A 21,012-nucleotide genomic window follows, 5' to 3' on the forward strand; every position below is an offset into this window, starting at 1 on the left:
TTTCTGTGCAAACTACCTTTATTTATAAAGAAAAACTTCCCCATTTTGGTATAAGACCAGTGCTGTGTGAAGGCACTTGATGGGGGGAGGTGGGGCTGGGACCTTGGGAGAGACCAATGTGCCTCCCCTGCCCCAGAGGCTGCTGGGAGAGATGGGGGTGGAGGTGACTCCCGGGGAAATCCAGTGGAGGTGACCCATCCCAGGGTGGGATGGTGGGTTGGCTTGCTGTGAGGGAGGGGGAGGGGTTGCCAGTAGGAGTGGGTGGCACTTTGGACCGGATCTGATTTGGCAAATGGGTGTGTGGGGTCCTCTCTTGCCCCCAGTGATTCCCACCACAACCTCCCACCGCTAAGGCAGGTTTCTAAACTTAAGGCTGGGGCTTCTCCCCCCGGGGGGTTCCAGGGAAGCAGAGAGCTGGCAGCAAGGACCCCACCCCTGCAGGCCTTGGGGCCGGGGAGATGCGGCAGTCACGGAGAGGGAGGTGTGGAGCCAAGGCGGGCAGCTTCCTCCAGTCTCCCTGGGAAACATCCTCTCCCAGCTACACCTTATTCCTCTGAGGCTTCACCCTGGGGAAGAGCTGAGGCAAGACAGGGACTTCAGGCTCCAGGAGCTCACGGCCCCTTATTCCACCCCCAAATTTAAAGCAGTCACCTGACGCCTCCAAGCACCAGATGCAGCGTTCCAATTACCAGCCCGTTGATGAAATGGAATATTCTGAGTCTCCCAGACGGCTTCTCCCTACCACCACGGCTATCCAGTTGGGACCCACCTCCATCCACCCCAAATTAAAAGGATCTTCTTCTCTCCTAGGAACAGAGATCCTGGTCTCCTCCCGTAACATAGCAGAATCTCCCTCAATTCTACCGTAATTTTACTAACGAATTCTTCCTCACCCTGTCCAATGCCTGTCACAAAAGTTTTCTCACCACCAGGCCTATAATGGACAATTCTTTAACTTTTCCCTCGTCGTTCAGATGGGATTTTTCATTGCTCCCCATTAATATATTAAGGGATGACAATAAAAATATTTGGTTGAACATGAACCAGTCGACTTTTCTTTATCTCCCCCCATTACTATAGTGGGCTTTTCCTCACCTCCCCACGATCGATAATGGACTCTTTTGACCCCCTCCCCTCCCCTATAATGGACTGTCCCTCTCGCCCGCCCCCTCTTCTTCCTGTGGCATCACCCCTTTCCCTAGAGGCCCGCATGACGTCTCTTCTGGGCTCACCCCGAAGTAGTTACGGGGCACATAGCCCTCCTGGCCGTGCAGCGCGGCCCACCACCAGTCTGTCTCCTCCGGCCCGTCCCTCCGCAGCACGGTGACCGACTCGCCCTCGCGGAAGGACAGCTCGTCCCCGAACTCGGCGCTGTAGTCCCAGAGCGCGTACACCACGCCGTTGTGCATCAGCCCCATGCTCTGCTCCACGTCTGAAACACCAAGCGGCCAGGATCGTGAGCGCCGGTCGAGGGGGACCAGGAACACTCAGGGGCACCAGACACACTGGGGACAGGGACGCGCCTTGGGATCTGGTGCCTGCCCTTGCTGGGGGACGAGACACCTGAGAACTCGTGTACCCCTGTCTGAAGAGGGGCGCTTGCGCTGGAGTCAGCTGCCGACACTGGCAGTCTCTGAAATTCGAGAACGCTGGGGTGCATCGTTAGGCCAACTCCCCCCGCCACCCCGAGGCAGGGTCAGTGGTCCCCACTCCCTCCTGTACACTGAGAAGTCCCCGCATCACTCGCAGAGGTCCAGTCGCCTGCACCCCCCGCGGAAATGGTACAGTCTACATAGAGCTCTCAACCCCTCCTTCGGATGGTACAGCCCGACCCCTCCTCCCCTAAGTGCTCCCATCTCCCCCTTTGCAGATGGTGCAGTCCACACTGCTTCCCCGGACCCCCCCCCCCCCAAGTGATAAAGTCTCCGAAGAGGATGTAACAACTTCTCCAGAAGGTCCAGCTCACTCAAGCCCCCCGACCCTTAAGTGGTAACATTTCCAGCAAGGATTTAGCCCCATTCCCAGATGGTATAGTCCACCACGTTCCCCTTCCTTAGTGGTTCAGTCCACTGGGGTCCAGTTTCTCCTCCCCTCCCCACCCGGGTGCTGTCCAATCTCTGTTTCGCCCTCACTGAACTCTCCTCTTCGGAGCAGTGATCCTCACATCTCCCAGGCTCGACCTACCTGTGACAAAGGTGTAATGGCGCCATCCTCACACTCAAAGGTTACAGCCCGCCCCCTCTTCAGGGGACGGCCTGCTTCCCGCCCAGCGATCCAGGCCCCGTCTGCCCGGCTCACCGGAAGGCAGTTGCTACAGCCCCACGGCTGTCACCCACCTCCTGCCAGGGGTGGCACAGCAGGCTGCCACGGAGCCCCATTGGGCTCTCCTCTCAAATACACTGTCCCACCCCCAGTTCCCGCAGTCTGCCTTTCTCCACCTCTGCGAAGTTCCTAACGCCCCCTAGGGTGCAATTCGCCCCTCCAGGTGTGCAATACAGACCCTACCGCCCCACGGGGCAGCCTGCCTCGTTCCTCCCATCGCCAGCCTAGGTCATGTGGCGCCCCTGCCGGAGATAAATGGTACAGCCTCGTGTCTCCCTCCAAGTGGAAGAGTCCCCAGGCCCGTCCCCAGAAGCCACGGCCTGCTCACCTGCCGGCTGTATGGTACTGTATCTCCCACAGGTAAGCACAGCCGCCCTGCCCAGCCTTACGCCAGGTAGATGGTATAGTCGGAACGTCCAACCCCGCCCCCCAGGTGAGAGAGCGGATGAAGGGCGAAATCTCCACGACCACCGTTCTCCCCGCAGGTGTCTAGCCTGCGGTACACCCCCGTGTCCCCCTCTCCCTCGAAGGTGAAGATCCGTTCCCCCCGCACACCTTGCTTGCACCTGCCGCGTGGGAGATCCAGTCCCCCAACCTGGCGGGGGCTCCATCCCGCAGCCCCCTGCTCTGCGATGCGGCCACATGGTTGGCACAGCCCCCACGTCCTCTCCCTCCTGAGTGGCAGTCTGCAGCGCCCTCCCCCCAACACTTGCCAGCTGGGCGGCTCCGTCCCCACGACCCGCTCCCCCAGAGGTGGCCCAGCCCCGCCTCGCCTCGCACCTGCCAGGTAAGTGGCGCAGTCCGCGTAACCCTCGCGGTAGGGGTCGCACTTCTCGATGGCGGTGGCGCCGTCGCTTATGGTGGTGGCGAAGATCGCCGCGCCGTGCTGCACCAGCGCCGTGCAGATGGCCGTGTCGTTGCACGACGCCGCGCAGTGCAACGGTGTCCTAGGCGCGGGAGGCGTGCGTGAGGCCGCGCGTTTGCCCGCGGGGCCCCGGGCCGCCGCGCGCTCCCCGCCCCACGCCGCCCCGCCGGGCAGGGCTCACCAGCCGTGGCTGTCGGGGGAGTTGACGTTGGCGCCGGCCGCGATGAGGAAGTCCACGATGGGGTAGTTGGCGCCGCAGATGGCGTTGTGCAGGGCGGTGATGCCCTCCTCGTTGGGCTGGCTCGGGTCGTTCATCTGGGGGTGGGGGTGGAGCCGGGGGACCAGGAGGCTCAGTCCCGCGGCTGCCATCCCGCGCCCGCCGCCCCCAGCCCGCCAGCCTGCCCCTTGGCGGCGCTCACCTCCTTCACCGCCTGCTGCACCACCTCCAGCTCCCCGGTCAGCGCCGCGTCCAGCAGCAGCACCAGAGGGTTGAGGCGCGCGCGGCGGGCCTTGCGCGGGGAGCCCACCTTCCGCAGCACGGAGCGCATCTCCTGGGAGACAGGGCGGAGAGGGGTGGGGCGGGCTTCAGTGACTTGGAGGGATTATCAATTCCCCCATTACTCAGAGTGGGAAACACAGACTCAGGGACCAGGCGGCAGCTACTCCAGGTCATCCAACTAGACAGAAGGAGGGCTGCGAGGGAACCCAGGGAGGTCCAGAGCCTGAGTCCAGAGCGCCAGGCGGAGGCGGCGCCTCAGTTCCGCAGCCTCCGGTTCCCTCCAACAGTCAGGGCGCCCGTTGATTTTGCAATGCTGCGCCCTGAGACGCGAGAGGAAGCTGGAAGACCCTGGAACTGATGATCGTGCAAGCCAGATATTCAACCCATCCACAGTCTCATTTCTTTTATAAAAAATAAATGGTATGAAGCACGCATGACAAAAATGTTACCAAGTGTTCATTCCAGATGGTTGGAATTAGAATATTTATCATATTACTCCTTGTGCGTTCTTATTGTTGATTTTCAAGTGCCCTCCTGCAAGGCTGATTTATTCTGAGCACGTAGCATTCAGGATTCTGGTCTTGGCTGTCCGTGATCTCAAGATTCTAGAATTCAGAGATCTCAAGAGCCCAAGAATTTCAAAATTCTCCCATACTCAGTTATTTCAAGTTTCCAATATGTCCTGAGTCCGGAAATGCTGTTGTGTCATTTCAAATTGCCAAGGACCCAGGACATTACGCCCCCAAGATTCTGTGATTGAGAACTTTAATATTTGATGGTTAGAATTTCACGCCAAAATATTGGGAGGAAATACTCAAAATGTTAAGCACGGTTCTGAGTGCTGTCATTTTGGCCTCTTGATTTCACTTTGATCTATTTCCTCCCAGTTTCTGTGGCCTTTGTGTATTCCTTTCCAGTGGGAAGTGTTCAGTGAAAATATAATCCTGTTTTACAACACGTTAGTGCACTAATGTGTGATTTTATGATTCAAGTGATAAGAGTCTCTAATTTTCAGTTGTGATGGCTTCAAGAATCAGTAACAACCAGGGTCTGTGTTAGTAACTTTTAAATTCTAAGATCCTGTTCTTCAAACCTCCAGGGCTCCAGGATTCTGAAATGTCACTGTTCTGAGGTGGGGGTGCCAGGACTGAATTCTTGCATTCTGTGAGTTTTCAGGTTTCTCTGTGGCTGGGACTTTGTGCCACTTGACCATTTCAAGACCATTTCTTCCGTTCTTGATTTCAAGACCCTGAGCCTCAACATTTCTTGGCTCCACCCTCGAGAGGGCCTGGGAATAGGCATTTTGGGGTGTCTACCTGGTCCCCATTTCTTCCCTGGGAATTGTTCTCCTCCATCTGTCTACCCACACTGAGCGATCAGGACTGTTTCATGTGACTACACTCCCCACCCCAAGGCAAAATGCACTATATTAATATATTAATCCTCATAGCAACCCTATGGTTATTCTCACCCCTCTTTTACAGATGAGGAAACGGAGGCCCAGAGAGGTTAAGTGTCTTGCCTAAGGTTGCACAGCTAAGTGCTGCAGAGCTGGGATTTGAACCCTGGCAGCCGAGCTCTGCAGCTGGTGCACTTAACCACAACACCCACAGCCTCAGAGACCAGAGACGCACTCTTGAAAATTTGAATGGAAGCAGCTCTGAGTGGAGTCAGAGGACACCATGGACTTGAACTGAGAGGTCACTGTGAGTCAGGGCTGGGTGGGCCATTTCTAGCCACAGCCCGGGTGGCTGAGATGTCAGAGGAGAGAGCAGATCCCCAGAGGAGGCAGACCCGAGATCCTGTATGGCACCCGGGGAGAGAAATGGTGATTGCCTTGACTCAGGCAGGCTTTCCAAGTCCCAGAATAAACCCACTGTCGTGCCAAGACGCAGTCACCTCCAAGTTGTAAGACTCCGAGATTCCTAAAGGATGCCCTGGGGGGCAAGTTATCGGGGAGGAGCAGAGAAAGTCTCTGTGCGGCCAAGACTTCCAGACGCCCCTCCATATATACTCTCCCTTGCTTCTGAGGATGGGCACACCTAGATTAAGGACTACATTTCCCAGGCTCCCTTGAGGCTGGGTTCCTGGCCAATGGGATGCGGCAGATGGGATGTGTGCAATTTCCAGCGGTCCTCAAAGGGAAGGGTCACTCCCATATGCTAACTGCTACACCCCCGTTTCCTCCTATGTTACTTACCATGCTCTGCGGCTGCTCTGGTGGGCTGCTCTGGGGCGGGGCCGGGGGTGGTATGGGAGCTGGTGGGGCAGGAGCAGGGGGCCCCGCCCTGGCCTCAGATCCCTCAGTGATGGGGGACAGCTCGGGCTCAGGCCCCCCAGGCCCGCCGTGCCGATGGAAGAGGCGGTTAATGATCTGCTGGTATTGCTTCTTGTGGGTGGGAGGCAGGGCTACAGCAGGGCTCTGCTCCATGGAGCCCCTGCGTTTGAGGGGCCGTGGAATCTCCGCCAGCACCCGTGCCACCTCCTCCAGCTCAGGCACCGACTGTGCCTCAGGCGGCAGCGCTGGCTGCAGCCGTGTGGGGCTGAGGGGCCGAGTTACAGCGCCTTCATCTGCATCGCCAGCCTCCAGCACTGGCGTCAGCAGCCCCTCCAGCTCTGGCTCAGGCTCCAGCTCAGAGGGTGGTTTGGGGGTGCCTAGAAGGATTAAGAGCCCCATCAGAGGAGGGTTCCCTGGGCGACCCCCAAGACTCCCTCCCCACAACTTCCAGGACCTGCAAGCAGCACCCAATTTGCTGTGTCACCTCAGGGAAGTTCCTTGCTCTCTCTGGGCTACACTTTGCCTGGGCTGTGAATAATATACAATGATGACATCTCCCATGAGTCAAGCACTTAGCATGTACTCGGCACTTTCCGTGCCTGTCCTACTGAATTCTCACCACTACCTTGTGAGGTAGATCTGGCTATCATCTCCTTATTACAGAAAGGGAAACTGAGTTCAGAGAGGGCAAGTCAGTTGCCCAAAGCCACACAGTTGGGATCTGAACTCAGTTCTATCGGACTCCAGAATCTGTGTGCCTACCATCGTGACAGACTAGGCTTTCTAAGATTCTAAGAATTTCCTCGCCTAACATCTTGGGCACAAAACTCCTGCTGGGACCAGAATCTTGGTGCTTGATGCTCTCTTCTTATTTCTCTCTATCAGAGCTTCTAAAGTAGGTAGAAATAATGATGACTCCCAATACATTATTCCATTGAATGCCCATCATAATCCATGAGGTAGGTATTATCAATCTCTCTTCACAGATGAGAAAATGGACGCTCAGAGAGGTTAACTAATTTATCTGGAGTTACACAGCAAGTCAGTGGTGGAGAGGGGCTCAAAACCCACTCTGCTTAACTCCAGGCCCTGCACCGGTCTCACACCAAAAAATATTAATAGTTATTATAACTAATACGACAGCTATCAAGGGCTTACTATACATCAGGCTCTATTTTAAGGACTGCATATGGATTAAGTAATCTAACACCGTATCCCGATAAGATAGGTTCTATCATCATTCATCTTTTATGCTCAAGGAAATTGAGGTCCAGAGAGGTTAAGTGACTTGCCCAAGGTCACACAGCATGGAGCTAGGCAGTCCGACTCCAGGGTCCATGCTTGACTGCTGCACTATCCCTGGTTCCTAAGCAAATTCCCAAGCTCATCTGGCCTAGCTGTCTGCAGGGGCAGTGTCTGCACACAGGGGTTTGGCTGTGATGGCTTCCTCAACTGGTGTGGTCCCAGCCATTTGTCCTCCCTTCCCCAAGCCCTCTGGGCCCCCCACTGCTGACTCACCTTCGCTCAAAGGGGACCAGGTCTGTTGGGAGGGCTGGGGGGCTGAGGCAGGGGGTTGAGGCTGGGACTGAGGCTGAGGTTGTGGTTGGGGCTGAGATTGGGGGGGTAGCTGGGGCTGGGGGGGCGCCTGGGGCTGGGGAGGGAGCTTGGGCGGGGGAGCTCTGGAGAAGATGGGGGAGCCAGGGAGCATGGCCCTGCTGGCCCCATGCTCCCAGAAGGCGTTCTGCAGCTTGAATATCATGCTGAGGGGGATGGGGCGCTGGCGAGGGGCCGCGCGGGGCTGGGGGCTGGACGGAGGCATGGGGATGCGGCTGACAGGCTGCCAGCTGCGGGGCAAAGTGCCTGATGGCCCCGCTGAGCCCAGCGATCGGCGGTAGCTGCCCACATCGGAACGCCTGTCGTTGGCCAGAGGGGAGACCTTGTAATTGCGAGGCAGGGTGGCGCTGGTGAGGTTGTCCTGGGGCGGAAAGAGGGAAGGAGGGAAAGACGAAGGGGCTCAGGTGGGAGGAAGATGGGGATAAAGGAACAGTAAGGAAAGGGGGGGGGGGGAGAGGAGGGAGGAATGGGCAAAAGGGGAGAAGGGAGAGGAGGGGAGGGAAGCCAGAGGGAGTGAGGGAGCGGAAAGAGGGTCAGGGAGAAGGTGGGACCCAGGGTAAAGAAGGAAGAGCGTGGGGAAGGGCACGGAAACTGAGGGCGAAGCCAGGAGGGAGAGACTGACCCTGATCCCGCTCCCGGCCCTTGCCCACCAGCCCCTCCCCAGCCGCCCCTCACCTTGCTGGAGGCCCCCAGCCCGTCCAGGCTGCTTTCTCTCCAGGGCAACAGCTGCGGGCCCGGCGAGGAGGGCCGCGCAAAGACATCCAAGCCTGCGAAGGGGGAATCATTAGGGTCTTGCGGGGGGGTGCTTTCTTCTGCCTCCCCCACTCCCCCGGCCTCCCATCACTCACGTTCATAAGTCCCTGACTGCGAAGACTTCTTCTCGTAAGCCACGTCCAGGTCAGACTCGTTCCAGGCTTTGGGGGGCCGTCGGCGCAGCGTCAGGTCGTCTGGGGAGAGGGGGCGAAGGGGGATAAGGGGGAAGGCTGGTCCCGGCCGCGCACCCCTCCCACCCCCCAAGTCCGGCCCCCTGGTTCACCTTGCGCGCGCAGAGGCGGGGCGAAGGCGCTGCCGCCCGCGCCCAGCAGGGGGCCCCCGAAGGCCGCCGGCCCGTCGTAGCCCGAGAGCGAGGGGCGCGGCGAGGGACCCCGCTCGGGGAAGAAGGCCTGGGGCCCCTCGGCCAGGGGGCTGCCACGGGGGGAACCAGCGCGGCCCAGGAAGTCGAAGGGCGCGGGGGGACCCTGCTGGCGCAGCGGGCCCCCGCCGGGCCGCGGAGAGGGCGCGCGGCCGAGGGAGCTGCCCGCGCCATCGAAGGCGCGCTGCCGGGGCGAGGGCGCGCGGTCCAGGGTGCCGTAGGCGTCCGGCTGCAGGTAGAGCGGGGTGCGCGGGGACGACGGCCGGCCCTTAGGGGACAGCGGGCTGTAGTGCAGAGTCGGGGCGCTCTCGGAGCGTCCGAACGAGGTGTCTGCGCCGTCGGTGGTCGTCTTTCGGGGGGACCCGCGGCTGCCGAAGGGGTCAAGGACCGGGCTGGAGCTGTACCGGGACAGCTGTGGGGAGGCCTGGATATTGAGGGGTCAAAGGAGACATTAGTAGAGGCGTTGGTAGGTGATCAAAAGAGGTCATCAAAAATCAACTAAGGGGAGTTGGAGTGGGAGATTAACGCACGGGGAGCCCAGGTGAGGGGTGTTGGGGAGAGTCCTGAAACCGGGGCTGAGGCTAGCCCATCCAGGGCCTTTGCGCCGCTTAGAAAAAGGCCCCTTTCCTTCCGAGGGTCCCATTGGATGTCCACTTCCACCTGGTCCCTTCTTTAAAGTTCCCTTCAATAGCGCACCACTTGCACACCTCTGTGGAGCAGCCCTGCCTGAACTCTGGGCGTAAAGAAGCTGGCTTTGGGGACGGGGGGGGGGGGGGGGGGGGGTGTGACCAGCAGGCTCACCCTAGGGGGGGCTCCGGCCTGCGAGCCAGGAGGCGCCGGCGAGTCTGACCACAGCGACTCCAACTGCTTGGTCAGTTCGTCCACCTTGGCTGCCGCCGTGTCCAGCTCCATCTGCTTCAGGTCCATGTGCTTCATGGCCAGAGCTGCGCGGGTGGGAGTGGCGGTAAGGACCAGGGCCCCGCCTCTGCCCCTCGCCAGCCCCGCCCCGGCCAGCCCCGCCCCCTCCCTTGCTCACACTGGAAGTTCAGGTCCAGGAGGTCCCGCGCGCTCTGGAACGCCTCGCTGTCCATGGTGCCGGCCGGAGCGGGGCGCCTGCGCTGCGGGGACAGACTTCTTAGACGGCGCCCTCCAGACCCCGCCCGCAGAGCTGGGCGAGGAGGAGCCGGGCAGCGCTTTTACTTTCCTAGTTCCTTCCACTGGAAGCGCTACGCTCCTCCACTTCCCGGGCTGGGAAATGCCAGCTCCTTCAAAGTCCTCTTGGAAGGCTCGGGACAATTCACTCTCTTTACGTGGCTTCTTGCCCATCTCTCTATCTCAGCCCTAATAAGACTTGAATCATCCCTTCAATACCCATTGATCACCTACTATGTGTCGGCACTGTAGTGCACAGAGGATGCAATAATAATTATCCATTACTGAATGCCTACTAGGGATCAGGCAGACAGTGTGTTGGATGCTGGGGGTAGTTTTTAAAATAATAATTGTGCTGCCAACGGTCAGCACCTGTGTCCTGTGTCAGGACCTGTGCTGGTTGCTTGAGGGTCTAATGAAATAAAACCACCATTTATTGAGGGGCCACTGCCTCCGAGAATTGTGCCAAAGACTTTACACCCGATACCTCATTCCAAGGTTAAAACCGCCATGGCAGTCAAGAAAGTGGGGCTCAGAAACATTTGTTCAAATTCACCCTGCAAGAAGTCAGCATAGTAGGTTTCCCATCAGATCGAACTTGTCATTCTGGGTCATCTCCATCAGACTGGAGGGGCCCCAGAGGGCAGGGACCACTCGGCTTCCTCTCCCCAGAGTCCCCACCCAGACGAGACCTGGTTTGCACAGACTCAGCATTAACAGGAACAACAGGGAGGTGGCCACGGGTGGCTGGCCGCTGTGGTCACCGGCCCAGTGGGAGGGAGCCAGGCCACCAGGAACCGGTCAGGCCAGCATCCCCATCCCATGGCAGCCACCACACCCATCAGCTCTGCCACCTCCCCGGCTGCACCGACCTCTCAGCTTTGGCTGGGCGGTGCAGGCGTGGGCCGCGGGGCGGGCTGGGGCATGCTGCTTCCAGCCTGTGTCTGGGGAAACTCAGAACAGAACCTGTTGGGGCTGGTGGCTCATCTGGGTGTGTTGGGAGCGTGTGACCTTGGGTGATGATGAGTCCGCTCCACTCCTCGGGCCTCAGTTTCCCCAAGAGTGAAAGGAGGAGGCAAACCGGCTATTCTGAGAGGTCTCTTCAATCTCTCGGAGGCCTCGATTCTGAAATTGTAAGGACTCTGAGGTTGTAAGTGAAGTTCTACAGAGCCTAAAACCCTCAGCTTGAGAGTCTATTATTTGCAAGTGCTCGGTCTAAGGCTCTATCTTTGGAACATTCTAGAATTCCGCAGGTTGGCTAGCCTAGATTTCTCCATCTCCATGCACTGTTCTATCTACCGCAGGATTCCACTGTCAGAAAAGTCTAGGTGAATGCGGGGCATAGTGGAGTGGCTAAGAGCAAGAGTTAAGAAGCCGGACTTCCAGGGTTCGGATCTGGCTGCATCACTGTCTGACCCTGATAAGAGGGCCGCTCGGTCTGTAAAACGGGGATATATAGTAGGCCACCTTGGAGGACTGTCGTGAGAACCCAACTGTCCAGACGGTGCCAGAGGAACCACAGCTCTGAGAACTGAGTCTCAGAAAGCCGGGACTACAGGAATGAAAACTCGGCTTTCAAAATCCGAGACACCCAGGAAACACTCTGCAAGTGTCTGTTAAAATATAAAAGGGAACCATCCCATGCAGCGTCCAGGGCCAGCATTCTGACAGCGGGCGGTTCTTGGGGCATTTCAAGGCTTCCCAAATTCTAAGACTCTCAGATCCCACGCTGACATCCTCTGGCTGCAAAGGAAATGCCAGACCTGGGCGTGGGGCCGGCGCGGGCGGAGGGGGGTCGGGGCCGCCAGGGGGCGCTCCGGGGCACGGCCCGACCCCAGCCCGGCGGGCGGACCGCGCCTGAGCTCAGCCCCCGGGAATGCGCGGCGGGCCCGGGCAGGTGCGGCACCTCCGGCGGAGGGGAGAGCGGGCAGGGCGGGGCGCGGGGGCGGCCCGGGCCGCGCCTCTGCTCCCTGGCCCCTGCCCTCCGCCCCCAGGTCCTCTCCGCCGGGCTCCGCTCCAGCCCCAGCCTCCGCTCCCTCCTCCCCTCCACCCCTAGATCTCCTTCCCCGGCTTCCTGGGCACCCGAGCCAGGTTAAGCATCCCGGGGGGCTCCCTGGAGGAATCATCCTCAGTAGGAACCGTGTCAGAGCGCCAGGCTGGGCTGGGAATACCCAAGTTGGAATCTGACAGTTCTGACTTGGTTTCCCCCTCTGTGGACGTCTGTGGAATGGGCTATTCAGCTTCTCTGTGCCTCAGTTTCCTCGTGTGTGTAATGGGGGAATTAACACCTTCACCTCAAAGGGGTGTGAAGTTTGAGTGACATAATTTATATTGTGTTTAGAATAGTGCAGAGCGTGAAATAAAGTTCACACCTATAGGATCCTTAATGACCGGCCTTCCTTGGCTGGTCATTAAGATAACTCAGGGTCTCGAACGGACTGAGGGCTCAAGACCCAAAATAATTTCTTTTCCCCTAAAAGGGCCCTGTAAACTCTTCCTGAGATTCGTAAAAACCCTGAGTTTTGACCTCTGGTGACACTACTTCCTGAGCCCTAAATTTTCCCCACACATTCCTGAGTTCTGGCCAGTGGTCATCCCCAATACTTTAGGCACAGGGGCGTGGGGAGCCCTGGAAGATTCCAGACAGAAGGTGGCAAAAGCTCAGGGTGTGGGCTGTGCTTGCTCTCCAGCCTCAGTTTCCCCGCTGGAGTAGGGAGAAGGCATTCCCTAGGGTGGGGTCACCAAACCTCATTGCAAGCGACACCCTTGGGCAGTTGCCTGAGACTTCTGTAGACAATGGGAACCATCCCGTGTACCTGCCAGCCCTGAGCCTGGCACGCTGTGAGTTCTGTCTTGGCAGCCACAGTTATTATTTTTAATTTCATCTCGGGCCATCACCCAATGCCCTTCAAGCTCAGACATTAGGAAGTTCTTCCTTCTCTCAGCAGAACCCCCTGTTCCTCCCCCCCCCCCCACCTTTTAATCCTCTCACATGATGCATGGGGGTGGAGAGAAGGGGGAGACAGACAGAGGGAGGGGCCGGGCCCTGCCCTCCCCCAACTTCAAGGACAGGCACACCTCCAGAATTAGCGTCCGTGCCTCCCTTATCTCCCACTACCTCGGGTCAGACACATGGGGGCGGAGGTGACATTTCTCATCGCAGGGTCAGGGAGAGGAGCCCTGAGAGGGAGAAGGTTAGTCAGAAAATCTGGTGGGAGTGGATGGGATCTCGTCCCCCAGGGAGCTGCAAGGGGAAAGGGGGGCCAAATCCTGACCCCCAACTCTGCTGCCTGTGTGACCTCTAAGGCTCAGTTTGCCCTCTTCCTCTCTGTGCAGTGGCTGTATAGTACCCAGCCATGCCAGCCTCCCAGAATCCAATCCCACCTTCTGGAATTCTGCCCTGGGTTCCAGAAGGTCCTCAGCGAAACCCAGATATTTCCCACCTCCACGGGACAATCGGAGGCTGCCCCCCGCCCCCGCCAGGGGGCGCCCTGGGGCGGAGGTCCCTCCTCTGGTTAGGCAGGTCTGACGCCCCGGTTAATGACATGTTGGGGATCGCGCAGCGGCACACAGGAGGTTGGAGCGCTGCCCCGGTTCCCCTCCCTTGCCCCCACCCCAGATCCGGAAAGGAGGGGGAGCGCCGGGATACAGCCTCCAGGGGGACCCCGGGTGCTCGTCCTGCTCCATTTCAGGGGCCCAGATTCCACTATCCCCACCCCACCCCTAATTCTTCTCGGAGACCTAGAGCCTCGGGCGAGAAGGCAGCTGGAGGGTGGCAAGGATGGCCGTCCCTTCCACCGCCGCAGCAGTCTGAGCCTCCCATTTCTGCCCAAGACTCAGGGATCCGATACCCCAGTTCTACTCAAGGACTCAGACTTCCGAGAGCCCCCAATTCGAGGGACTCAGGAGTCCCAGCTCCAAAGTTTCCCCGGGACCAAGGCGTCAGAACCCTCCACTCCAAGAACTCAGGCGTCTGAGCCCCCTTTCCTTCTGCCCAGTAAATGAGGCATCCGAGTTCTCGCCTTCCCAGCACCCTGGCGTCTGCGCACCCAATTCCGCCCGGGGACCTGGGGTCCGAGTCCACTCCCAGTCCTCCCAGGGACGCGGGTGTCGAGCTCCTTCAGAGCCGCTGGACCCCAGGGCGGGTGGAACTCACGGATCCGGGGCAGATCCTGGCACCGGGGGGCTTCCTCCGGCTCCGGCTCTGGCTGCGGGGAGCGGAGGATGGGGCGGGGCAGGCGCCGGGAACAGGTTAGACGACGTGACTCCCGCTGGAGAGAGGCGGGTCCCGGAGGGGAGGGGGAGCCGGGGTCGCCTTGAGTACCTTGGGACTTGTAGTCCCGGAGGAGTAGGACGCAGACTGAGACATTCCCATTTGGACTCACCCAAAGTCCATTTCACAGACAGGAAGGGCGAGGTCCGGAAGCCGAGAGTGACCTGGCCACACAGTTAAGAGTTCAGACTCCCACCTCGCTGTGGCTGCAGGAGGCGGACTCCCGAGTCCCTGCCCCACCCCTCCAGGCTCAGTTTCCCCTTTCTTGAGTGATGATTTGGATGCTACCATAGGGGTCGAAGGTTAGAGGCCCGGGGAGACTCACATGCCCCGCCCCTAAGGTGAGAAGAGCGCCTTGATAAATCAGTATCCCCTCGGGTCTCTGAGCCTCAATTCCCCCGTCGGTAAAAAGGGCGACTCGGATCTTTACTGGACTTCCAGCAACAGTCCCCAAAGTCGGAGACTGGGACTACAATCCCCAGCAGCTTCCGCGACGGACATCGGGCGCCTCCCCGCCTCGCCTCCTCTGGGAATTGTAGTCCCGGAGCCCGCAGGGGCGGCGCCCGGGGTTCTCGCCCACGCGCGGGAACTGCCTGGGGACCCCAGGCCGAGGGAACGCGTCCCCTTCCCCTGGTCCTCTCCGTTCTGGGAAGTCGCTCCCTCCCTGAGAAGGAGGGCGTCCCAGTTCTGGAGTAGGATCTGAAATCTCGGCAGAGGGGGCGGGAAGCGGCGCTGACACACTGGCCAGGAATGCAGTCGGGTCGCCCTGTCTAGCCGCTGTCCGCAGCTGCACCCGCCGCCCCACGCCGTGCGGTCCCTGTGGAAAGGGGCGTGCGCGCGTCCCCCAAGTCTGCGTCCACGTGCCGCTGTTTACACGCGCCCCGGGGCAAGGAAGGGGCTCTGCTCCGGACTCCTACTCCCTGTCCCTTCCTCAAAGCCTTCGAGAATGTCCCCCACGCACGAGACTAAATCCTCCGGGGCATCTACCCGTCTCATTTGATCCACACGCCCCGCCCCTTAGTGCGCACCACCCCACGCGTGTCTAGCTCGGGAGTCCAGAGGCTCCGCCCCGGGACCCACAGGCCCCTCCCCCTATGTTTCCCGCTCCCCTGCAGCCCAGAAGCCCCGCCCCTCGGGAGGAATGACCCCCCCCCCATTCCTCCATTTTCCATCTCTCACTCATATTCTGAAATTCCCAGGCATCTAGGCCTCCCCAGAAGGAATTCTAACACTGAAAGCACAGCCCTACCAACCGCGACTCTTACCTGTCTCTTTAAGAATTTCAGACCAATCGATCTTCCTGTCGCTTTAAGAGCTGGGTCCTAGCAATGTGGCTGCCCCTTTAAGGCGACGTTGGAGCAAAGAATGTCAGAGAAACCGGGGGGAGACCCGCTGGAACCTGATGCGGTTCTAACTCCCGCCCGACAGCGCATCCACTGCTTTCGGGAGCAGATTTTCGAGCAAAGACGTCTGCCTTGGTTGTCTGCTCTGCACAAGAGGAAATTTGCCCCAATTCTGCTCCTAGAGCGAGCGGGCTCCGAGCGACATCCCCCGCGCGCCCAGCCACATGGGCGCTCCCGGAGGAGCCCCCGCCCCCTTGGTTCCACGTGGTCGGCGGCGGGGCCGGAGGAGCTCTGGCGGCGGGGTCTGCGGGAGGCGTGGGTCCCGGGATGGCGGGCGCTCCGGCCGGCGGTGAGATGCTTCCGGGCGGGCCGATGGGGTGAAGGGAGCTGGCTGGGGGAGGAGAAAGGGGCGCTCGAGAGCGTTAGGACAGAAAAAGGGACATCGCCGGAGACAGGACCTGCGGAGACTGTATCCCCCCGGGGGGCGGGCGGTTCAGACGGAGAGGGGGTATCTTGGGGGGGACTACCGGTGGGGAGAAGGGCGCGCCCAGGGGATGGGTCGGCGGAGCTAGGGGCACCTCTGGGGAACAGGCGGCAGAGAGCAGGGACCTGCTGAGGGGATGGGGATGCTCAAGAGGTTGGGACCAATGGACGACAGGCGTCCTGGAGGATTGGACCGGTAGGAAGGTGTCGACAGACCCCGTTTCCCCTTCTGCAGGTGCGGCTCGGTTTTCTTGTCCCCCCAACTTTACCGCGACGCCCCCAGCCTCAGAGCCCACTCGTTTCTCCTTGGAGGCGTTGACGGGCCCGGATGTAGAACTGTGGCTTATCCAGGCCCCTGTGGACTTCGCCCCAGACTGGTGAGTGGTCCCACCCCCGGGGCTGGACTTGGGGGGAAATTTAGAGAGGCTTTCCTGAGGAACCCAGAAATGCTGCTGCTCAGCTCTTTCCCCTTGTCCCGCGAAGAGAATCTGATCAAGCTTCTGCCCTCCCCCTTTCTCCCTTCAGCCTCAACGGGCGGCTTGTGCCTCTTTCTGGCTCCCAGATCGTGAAGGGCAAGTTGGCGGGTAAGCGGCACCGCTACCGGGTCCTCGGCAGCAGTGGCCCCCAGGCTGGAGAAGCAACACTGCTGGCCCCCTCAACGGAGGGAGGAGGGGGCCTCACCTGTGCCCCAGTGCCCCAGGGCAGGCTAAGGATTTTTGAGGGTCCCCAAGAATCCCTTTCAGGATTCTTGGGGACCATCCCAGCAAGCCCCCCACCACAGATCCCCCCTGGCCTGAGGCCTCGGTTCTGTGCCTTTGGAGGCAGCCTGCCGGTCACAGGGCCTGGGTCGGCCTTGGCACTGAGGTCACCAGCCTCGGGGAAGAGGAAAAAGAAGAGGCATACGCCAGAGGCCTCAGTTCCTCAGGAGGCAGTGAATGGGCATGGGGCACTGGAGGTGGACACAGCTTTGGGGTCCCCAGAGATGGACGTGGGGAAGAAGAAGAAGAAAAAGCAGCAGCTGAAAGAACTGGAGGTGATGGAGCCGGTGGCAGCAGAGCCCGCGGCTGAGATGTTGGAACCACTGGGAGTGCCATGTCCGTTCACCACCAAGAAGAGGAAAAAGAAGCCCAAAGAGGCAGAAATGGTCGAGCCAGAAATGGGGCTGCTGGAGCCAGAAGAAAAGACAGGGGAAATGGAACTCATGGTTAAAACTGAGCCTCTGGAAGAGACGGTGCTATCCCCCAGGAAGAAGAGGAAGAGGGCGAAAGGGACAGAAGAGATGGAGCCAGTGGAGGGGATGATGGTTGAATCTCAGCTGCAGGTGAAGATGGAGCCACAGGAGGAAGCCATCCCACTGCCGTCCTCGAAGAAGAAGAAGAAAGAAAAGGGGTACCAAGTGATGATGGAGCCAGGGACTGAGGCTATAGAGCCAGAGACAAAACCTCTGGAGCTCCAAGGGGAGATGATGGAGCCTGAACTGCCGCATGAAGTGGAGCCTCAGGCCAACGCAGCTCTGGCATCCCCCAAAAAGAAGAAGAAGAAAGAAAAATGGCAAAATGTGATGATGGAGCCAGGGACAGAGATGGTGGAGCCACAAGAGGTGGTGATGGAGCCTCAGCTGCCAGGTGACCTTGAGCCTCAGGCAGCTCTAGCATGTACCAAGAAGAAGAAGAAGAAAGAAAGAGAACACAAAGCGCCGGTGCCAGGGCCGGAGATACTTGAGCCACAAGGTGAGATGATGGAGCTTGAGCTGCCAGATGAGGGTGAGTCTGAGGCCAGGGCAGATCCGGCGTCCACCAAGAAGAAGAAGAAGCGGGGCCGGGAAAGCAGGGTGGCAGAGATGGCATCCCAGGAGGAGACGCCAGAGCTGCCGCTGAATCCGGAGTCTGGGGAGGTGGCTCCCCCGGGACGGAAGAAGAAGAGGGAGAGGCATCTGCAGCAGGACCCTGTGTAGTCTCCCCCAGGGAAACAGGGCTGTGGCTAAGGAAAGCTGCAGGTGGCCACCTGGGCCATCAGACGCGGACCAAACGAGCACACCAGCAGGAGCCCGGGCTGGAAAATGCTTTATTCTCACCCCGAGGGCCTCCTTGGCAGCTGGGGTCATCGGGGCACTTTCAAGAAGGGCTCATGGAGGACATCAAACAGCCTCCGGGCCTGGGTGGGAAGGAGACAGAGACGAGGAGCCGGTCATTAAAGGAGCCACGTGTTTGAAACACCCAGAGTGGGCTTTTGGTTCTTTTTCTCCCAGCTTGGAGGGGCTCTGGGGGCTAGGAGAGAAGTACCCCAATCTGGATTCTGACCCACACTGGCTGTGTGAGGCCGGGCTGGTCCCCACCCTCTCTGAGCCTCGGTTTCCCCCCATCTGTAGGAGATGCACTGTGGGCCTTCTGAAACCTCAGAACTCCAGCATCTGAGGTCTTGTTTATTTGGGGCTCCCTCCTGCCCCAGACCCCATCAGCCCATTCCCAGAGCCCCTACCTTCTGGGGTCCCAAGCCTGGGCACAAGGCCAGATCTTCCCGTGATGCAGCTATGAGCTGTTCCAGAGACTGAAAAAGATGGGAGCGAAGGGTCAGGGGAGGTAAGCACAAAACTCTATCCTGGGCCAGCTGATCAGAGGTCTACGATATTCCTGGAAGGAGGTGAGGTCCTAGGGGAGGCAGGAAGGATGGGGGCAGAGGACAGGGAGGTAGAAGGAAATGGGATAGGGGGCCTTCCTTGCAAAGGCAAGGGGGTAGAAATGCCTGTTGGGACAAGGGAATTGGTCCTTACCCCAAAAGTAGCCAGGAGGGTCTGACTGTCCGTTTTGTTCACTGACTTCACGGTGGTGAGACATTCAGTCACCTGAGAGGAGAGGAGCAGGCAGAGGTGTGACGGGAGAACAAAGGAGCAAGACTGCGCCGTTGAGGGCAGGGCTGGGTCACTGCTGTGTCCCCAGATGGCCCTGCATGCAGGAGGCACTCAATAAATGCTTTTTTTTTTTTTTTAACTGATTAAAAGGTCATCTGGGAGTAATCCCCAGCTAGCTGAGCAGGTATCGGTCACGTGATATAGGCTCTGGAATCAGACGTGGGTACAAACTGGGTGTGGGGACCGACCTCTCTGGGCCTGTTTTCAGGCAAATGGGGGTCCTAATGGTACCCAACTCGGGTGGCAGTGGACATCCACCATTATCTATCATTGGAGCCCAGATTCAACAATTCATCCAGCAAATGAGCACCCACCGTGCTGGTTGATGCTGAGGACACAGTGGGGACCAAGGCAGCCCCAGCCCTGCCTCTTGGAGCTCCCAGCCCAGTGGCGGAGACAAACCAGTTCCAGACAGTGGTGACCCGGATAGGCAGGGCTGGGATGGGGGAGCCCAGGGGGGCCCCTGACCTGGCCTGGGGATCAGGGAGGGCTTCCTGGAGAAGGGAGCATCAGAGCTGAGATGGGAAAGACGGGAGGTACTCAGGCAGAGGGAACAGAACGGGCACATACTGAGAGAAGCCAGCTGGGCCTGAGAGAAGTGACAGGATGTGAGGGCAGGGGGTGGACCGGGCTGTAGAGCCAAACAGGCAGGGCCTTGTAGAGCATGGTGAGTAGGCCGGGCTTGCCCTGAGGGCACTAGGCAGCCATGGCAGGCTTTTGAGCTGGAGAGGGCAGGATCAGGTTCACATAAGAAAACCCCTCCAGCTGCTGTTTGGGTGGGAAAGGAGAGATTTGAAGCCGAGGTTGGGACTGGGGAGGAGGGGTATGGCCTGAGATCAACACTGAAGCTCCAACACCCAGGAAGGAGCTGGGGGGGCCCAGGCAGGGAGGCGATGTGGCCTCACCCGGGAGACGAAGTCCTGCTCCAGCTTCTCCATCAGGAGGTCCGCCGGCTTCTGCTCGTAGGCCTTGTACGTCTCCAGGTAGCGCCCGGCCTCCTCGGGGCTGGGGGAGAGGACATTTCAGTCAGCCAGGCTGATGGGGCTGTTTTAGATTCACTGCCTTATAGTAGGAGCAACTGCTGATGCTAGAAATTCCAAACTCTAGGACTAGATAGAAAAATGAACCCCCTGGCCTAACCCCCGCGGGGCACATCTTTACACATCTCTTCTGGCCGAGGGCCACCGCTCCGGAGCCTGACCAGCCCACTTCCCACCTCAGAGCCCCTGGGCCAGTGATTTTAATCTCTAGGCCTCAGTTTCCTCATCTGTAAAGTGGGGTAGATGGTAGACCTGGGACAGAAATGAGTCAAGTGCCCAGAACCGTCCCTGGCACTTAGAAGCCTGTTTAAGAAATGTTAGCCCAGTCATGTAGTGGTTTGCATGCTCTGCTTTGGCAGCCCGGGGTTCACAAGTTTGGATCCCGGGCACAGACATAGCACCACTCGTCAAGCCATACTGTGGCAGCATCCCACATAAAATAGAGGAAGACTGGCACCGATTTTAGGTCAGCGACAATCTTCCTCAAGCAAAAAGAGGAAGATTGTCAACAGATGTTAGCTCAGGGCCAATCTTCCTCACCAAAAAAAAAGAAGAAGAAGAAGGAATGCTAGCTATTCTGGAAGCGAAGTCAGTGGAGAGTGTTTGCAGCAGGTTTGAGAGGGAGAAAACCCAGAAATACTGTTTATTTTCCCAGCTGCAGGAACACAATCTCATGAAGCATTCAGCTCCCCACCACCAAGGAAAATGGGGCTTTTAAAGGTTTTTCATATAGCACACCTTCAAAAGGAGAGCCAGGGTGCTGATGGCTGAATCTTTTATAGCAATTAACACAATTTCCTAATCGCCATTCATTTCACATGAGGTACTGTTTTTCACATGTAATTAACTGTTTCAAAGGTAGTCAAAACAACTAAATCATAAAAAGGGACTCTGTGTAAAGTGACTCAAGTTTATTAGCACCAGGAAAATGCTAGCCTTTTTCCTCTCTGTAACTTGAGAATAGCGCCGTCAGTGGAAGTAAATCAAGTATTTGTCCTGAAGAATTTTCTTCAAAGTCTAGCTAGTAAGCAATGTTTTTTTTTGTTTGTTTTTTGTTTTGTTTTTGGTGAGGAAGATTGGCCCTGAGCTAACATCTGTGCCCA

General features: G+C 58.7%; 3 protein-coding genes across 15 annotated transcripts in view; 1 reads left to right on the forward strand and 2 right to left on the reverse strand.

The window, feature by feature from the left end:
• On the reverse strand, positions 1 to 15,652 carry PPP1R13L (protein phosphatase 1 regulatory subunit 13 like). Of its 12 annotated transcripts, none has more exons than XM_070632965.1 (14): positions 15,401 to 15,462; positions 10,829 to 10,987; positions 9,747 to 9,828; positions 9,512 to 9,654; positions 8,615 to 9,134; positions 8,427 to 8,525; positions 8,254 to 8,345; positions 7,483 to 7,939; positions 5,887 to 6,341; positions 3,607 to 3,738; positions 3,369 to 3,502; positions 3,103 to 3,269; positions 1,233 to 1,432; positions 1 to 577 (listed from the first exon to the last, which is right to left on the reverse strand). In XM_070632965.1, the coding sequence occupies exons 2-14, from the start codon at positions 10,847 to 10,849 to the stop codon at positions 539 to 541; spliced, it is 2,541 nt and encodes an 846-aa protein (XP_070489066.1). In that variant the 5' UTR covers positions 10,850 to 10,987; positions 15,401 to 15,462; the 3' UTR covers positions 1 to 538. The 12 variants fall into 12 exon arrangements, with proteins under 12 accessions (XP_070489066.1, XP_070489061.1, XP_070489063.1 ...); XM_070632960.1 differs by lacking the exon at positions 15,401 to 15,462 and adding an exon at positions 14,019 to 14,153 and having other exon boundaries at positions 9,747 to 9,823; XM_070632962.1 differs by lacking the exon at positions 15,401 to 15,462 and adding an exon at positions 14,019 to 14,153.
• On the forward strand, positions 15,506 to 18,174 carry POLR1G (RNA polymerase I subunit G). The gene is made up of 3 exons (XM_070632967.1): positions 15,506 to 15,827; positions 16,197 to 16,338; positions 16,487 to 18,174. Exons 1-3 carry the CDS (start codon positions 15,806 to 15,808, stop codon positions 17,913 to 17,915), a joined length of 1,593 nt encoding a protein of 530 aa, XP_070489068.1. The 5' UTR covers positions 15,506 to 15,805; the 3' UTR covers positions 17,916 to 18,174.
• ERCC1 (ERCC excision repair 1, endonuclease non-catalytic subunit) overlaps positions 18,008 to 21,012 on the reverse strand; it is an 11,266-nt gene continuing 8,261 nt past the window's right edge. For both annotated transcript variants that reach the window (XM_070632970.1, XM_070632968.1), the window contains exons 7-10: positions 19,775 to 19,874; positions 18,732 to 18,803; positions 18,440 to 18,508; positions 18,008 to 18,115 (exon numbers count right to left, since the gene is read on the reverse strand). In XM_070632970.1, coding sequence (XP_070489071.1) covers positions 18,062 to 18,115; positions 18,440 to 18,508; positions 18,732 to 18,803; positions 19,775 to 19,874 — 295 coding nt within the window. In that variant the 3' untranslated portion in view covers positions 18,008 to 18,061. The remainder of the gene's footprint in view (positions 18,116 to 18,439; positions 18,509 to 18,731; positions 18,804 to 19,774; positions 19,875 to 21,012) is intronic.

This window comes from Equus przewalskii, chromosome 9 (genome assembly GCF_037783145.1).
Source record: "Equus przewalskii isolate Varuska chromosome 9, EquPr2, whole genome shotgun sequence".
NCBI lineage: Eukaryota > Metazoa > Chordata > Mammalia > Perissodactyla > Equidae > Equus > Equus przewalskii.

Bases quoted from the DNA above. Each gene is read 5' to 3' on its own strand.
- PPP1R13L (XM_070632954.1), bottom strand. From the start codon at position 14,426: ATGGTAGCATCCAAATCATCACTCAAGAAAGGGGAAACTGAGCCTGGA. The intron at 7,940-8,253 runs GTGAGGGGCGGC...TTTCCGCCCCAG, and splicing joins GGCTGGGGGCCTCCAGCAAG to GACAACCTCACCAGCGCCAC. The intron at 3,739-5,886 runs GTAAGTAACATA...CCTGTCTCCCAG, and splicing joins CAGAGCAGCCGCAGAGCATG to GAGATGCGCTCCGTGCTGCG.
- POLR1G (XM_070632967.1), top strand. From the start codon at position 15,806: ATGGCGGGCGCTCCGGCCGGCG. The intron at 15,828-16,196 runs GTGAGATGCTTC...CCCCTTCTGCAG, and splicing joins GGCGGGCGCTCCGGCCGGCG to GTGCGGCTCGGTTTTCTTGT. The intron at 16,339-16,486 runs GTGAGTGGTCCC...TTCTCCCTTCAG, and splicing joins GTGGACTTCGCCCCAGACTG to CCTCAACGGGCGGCTTGTGC.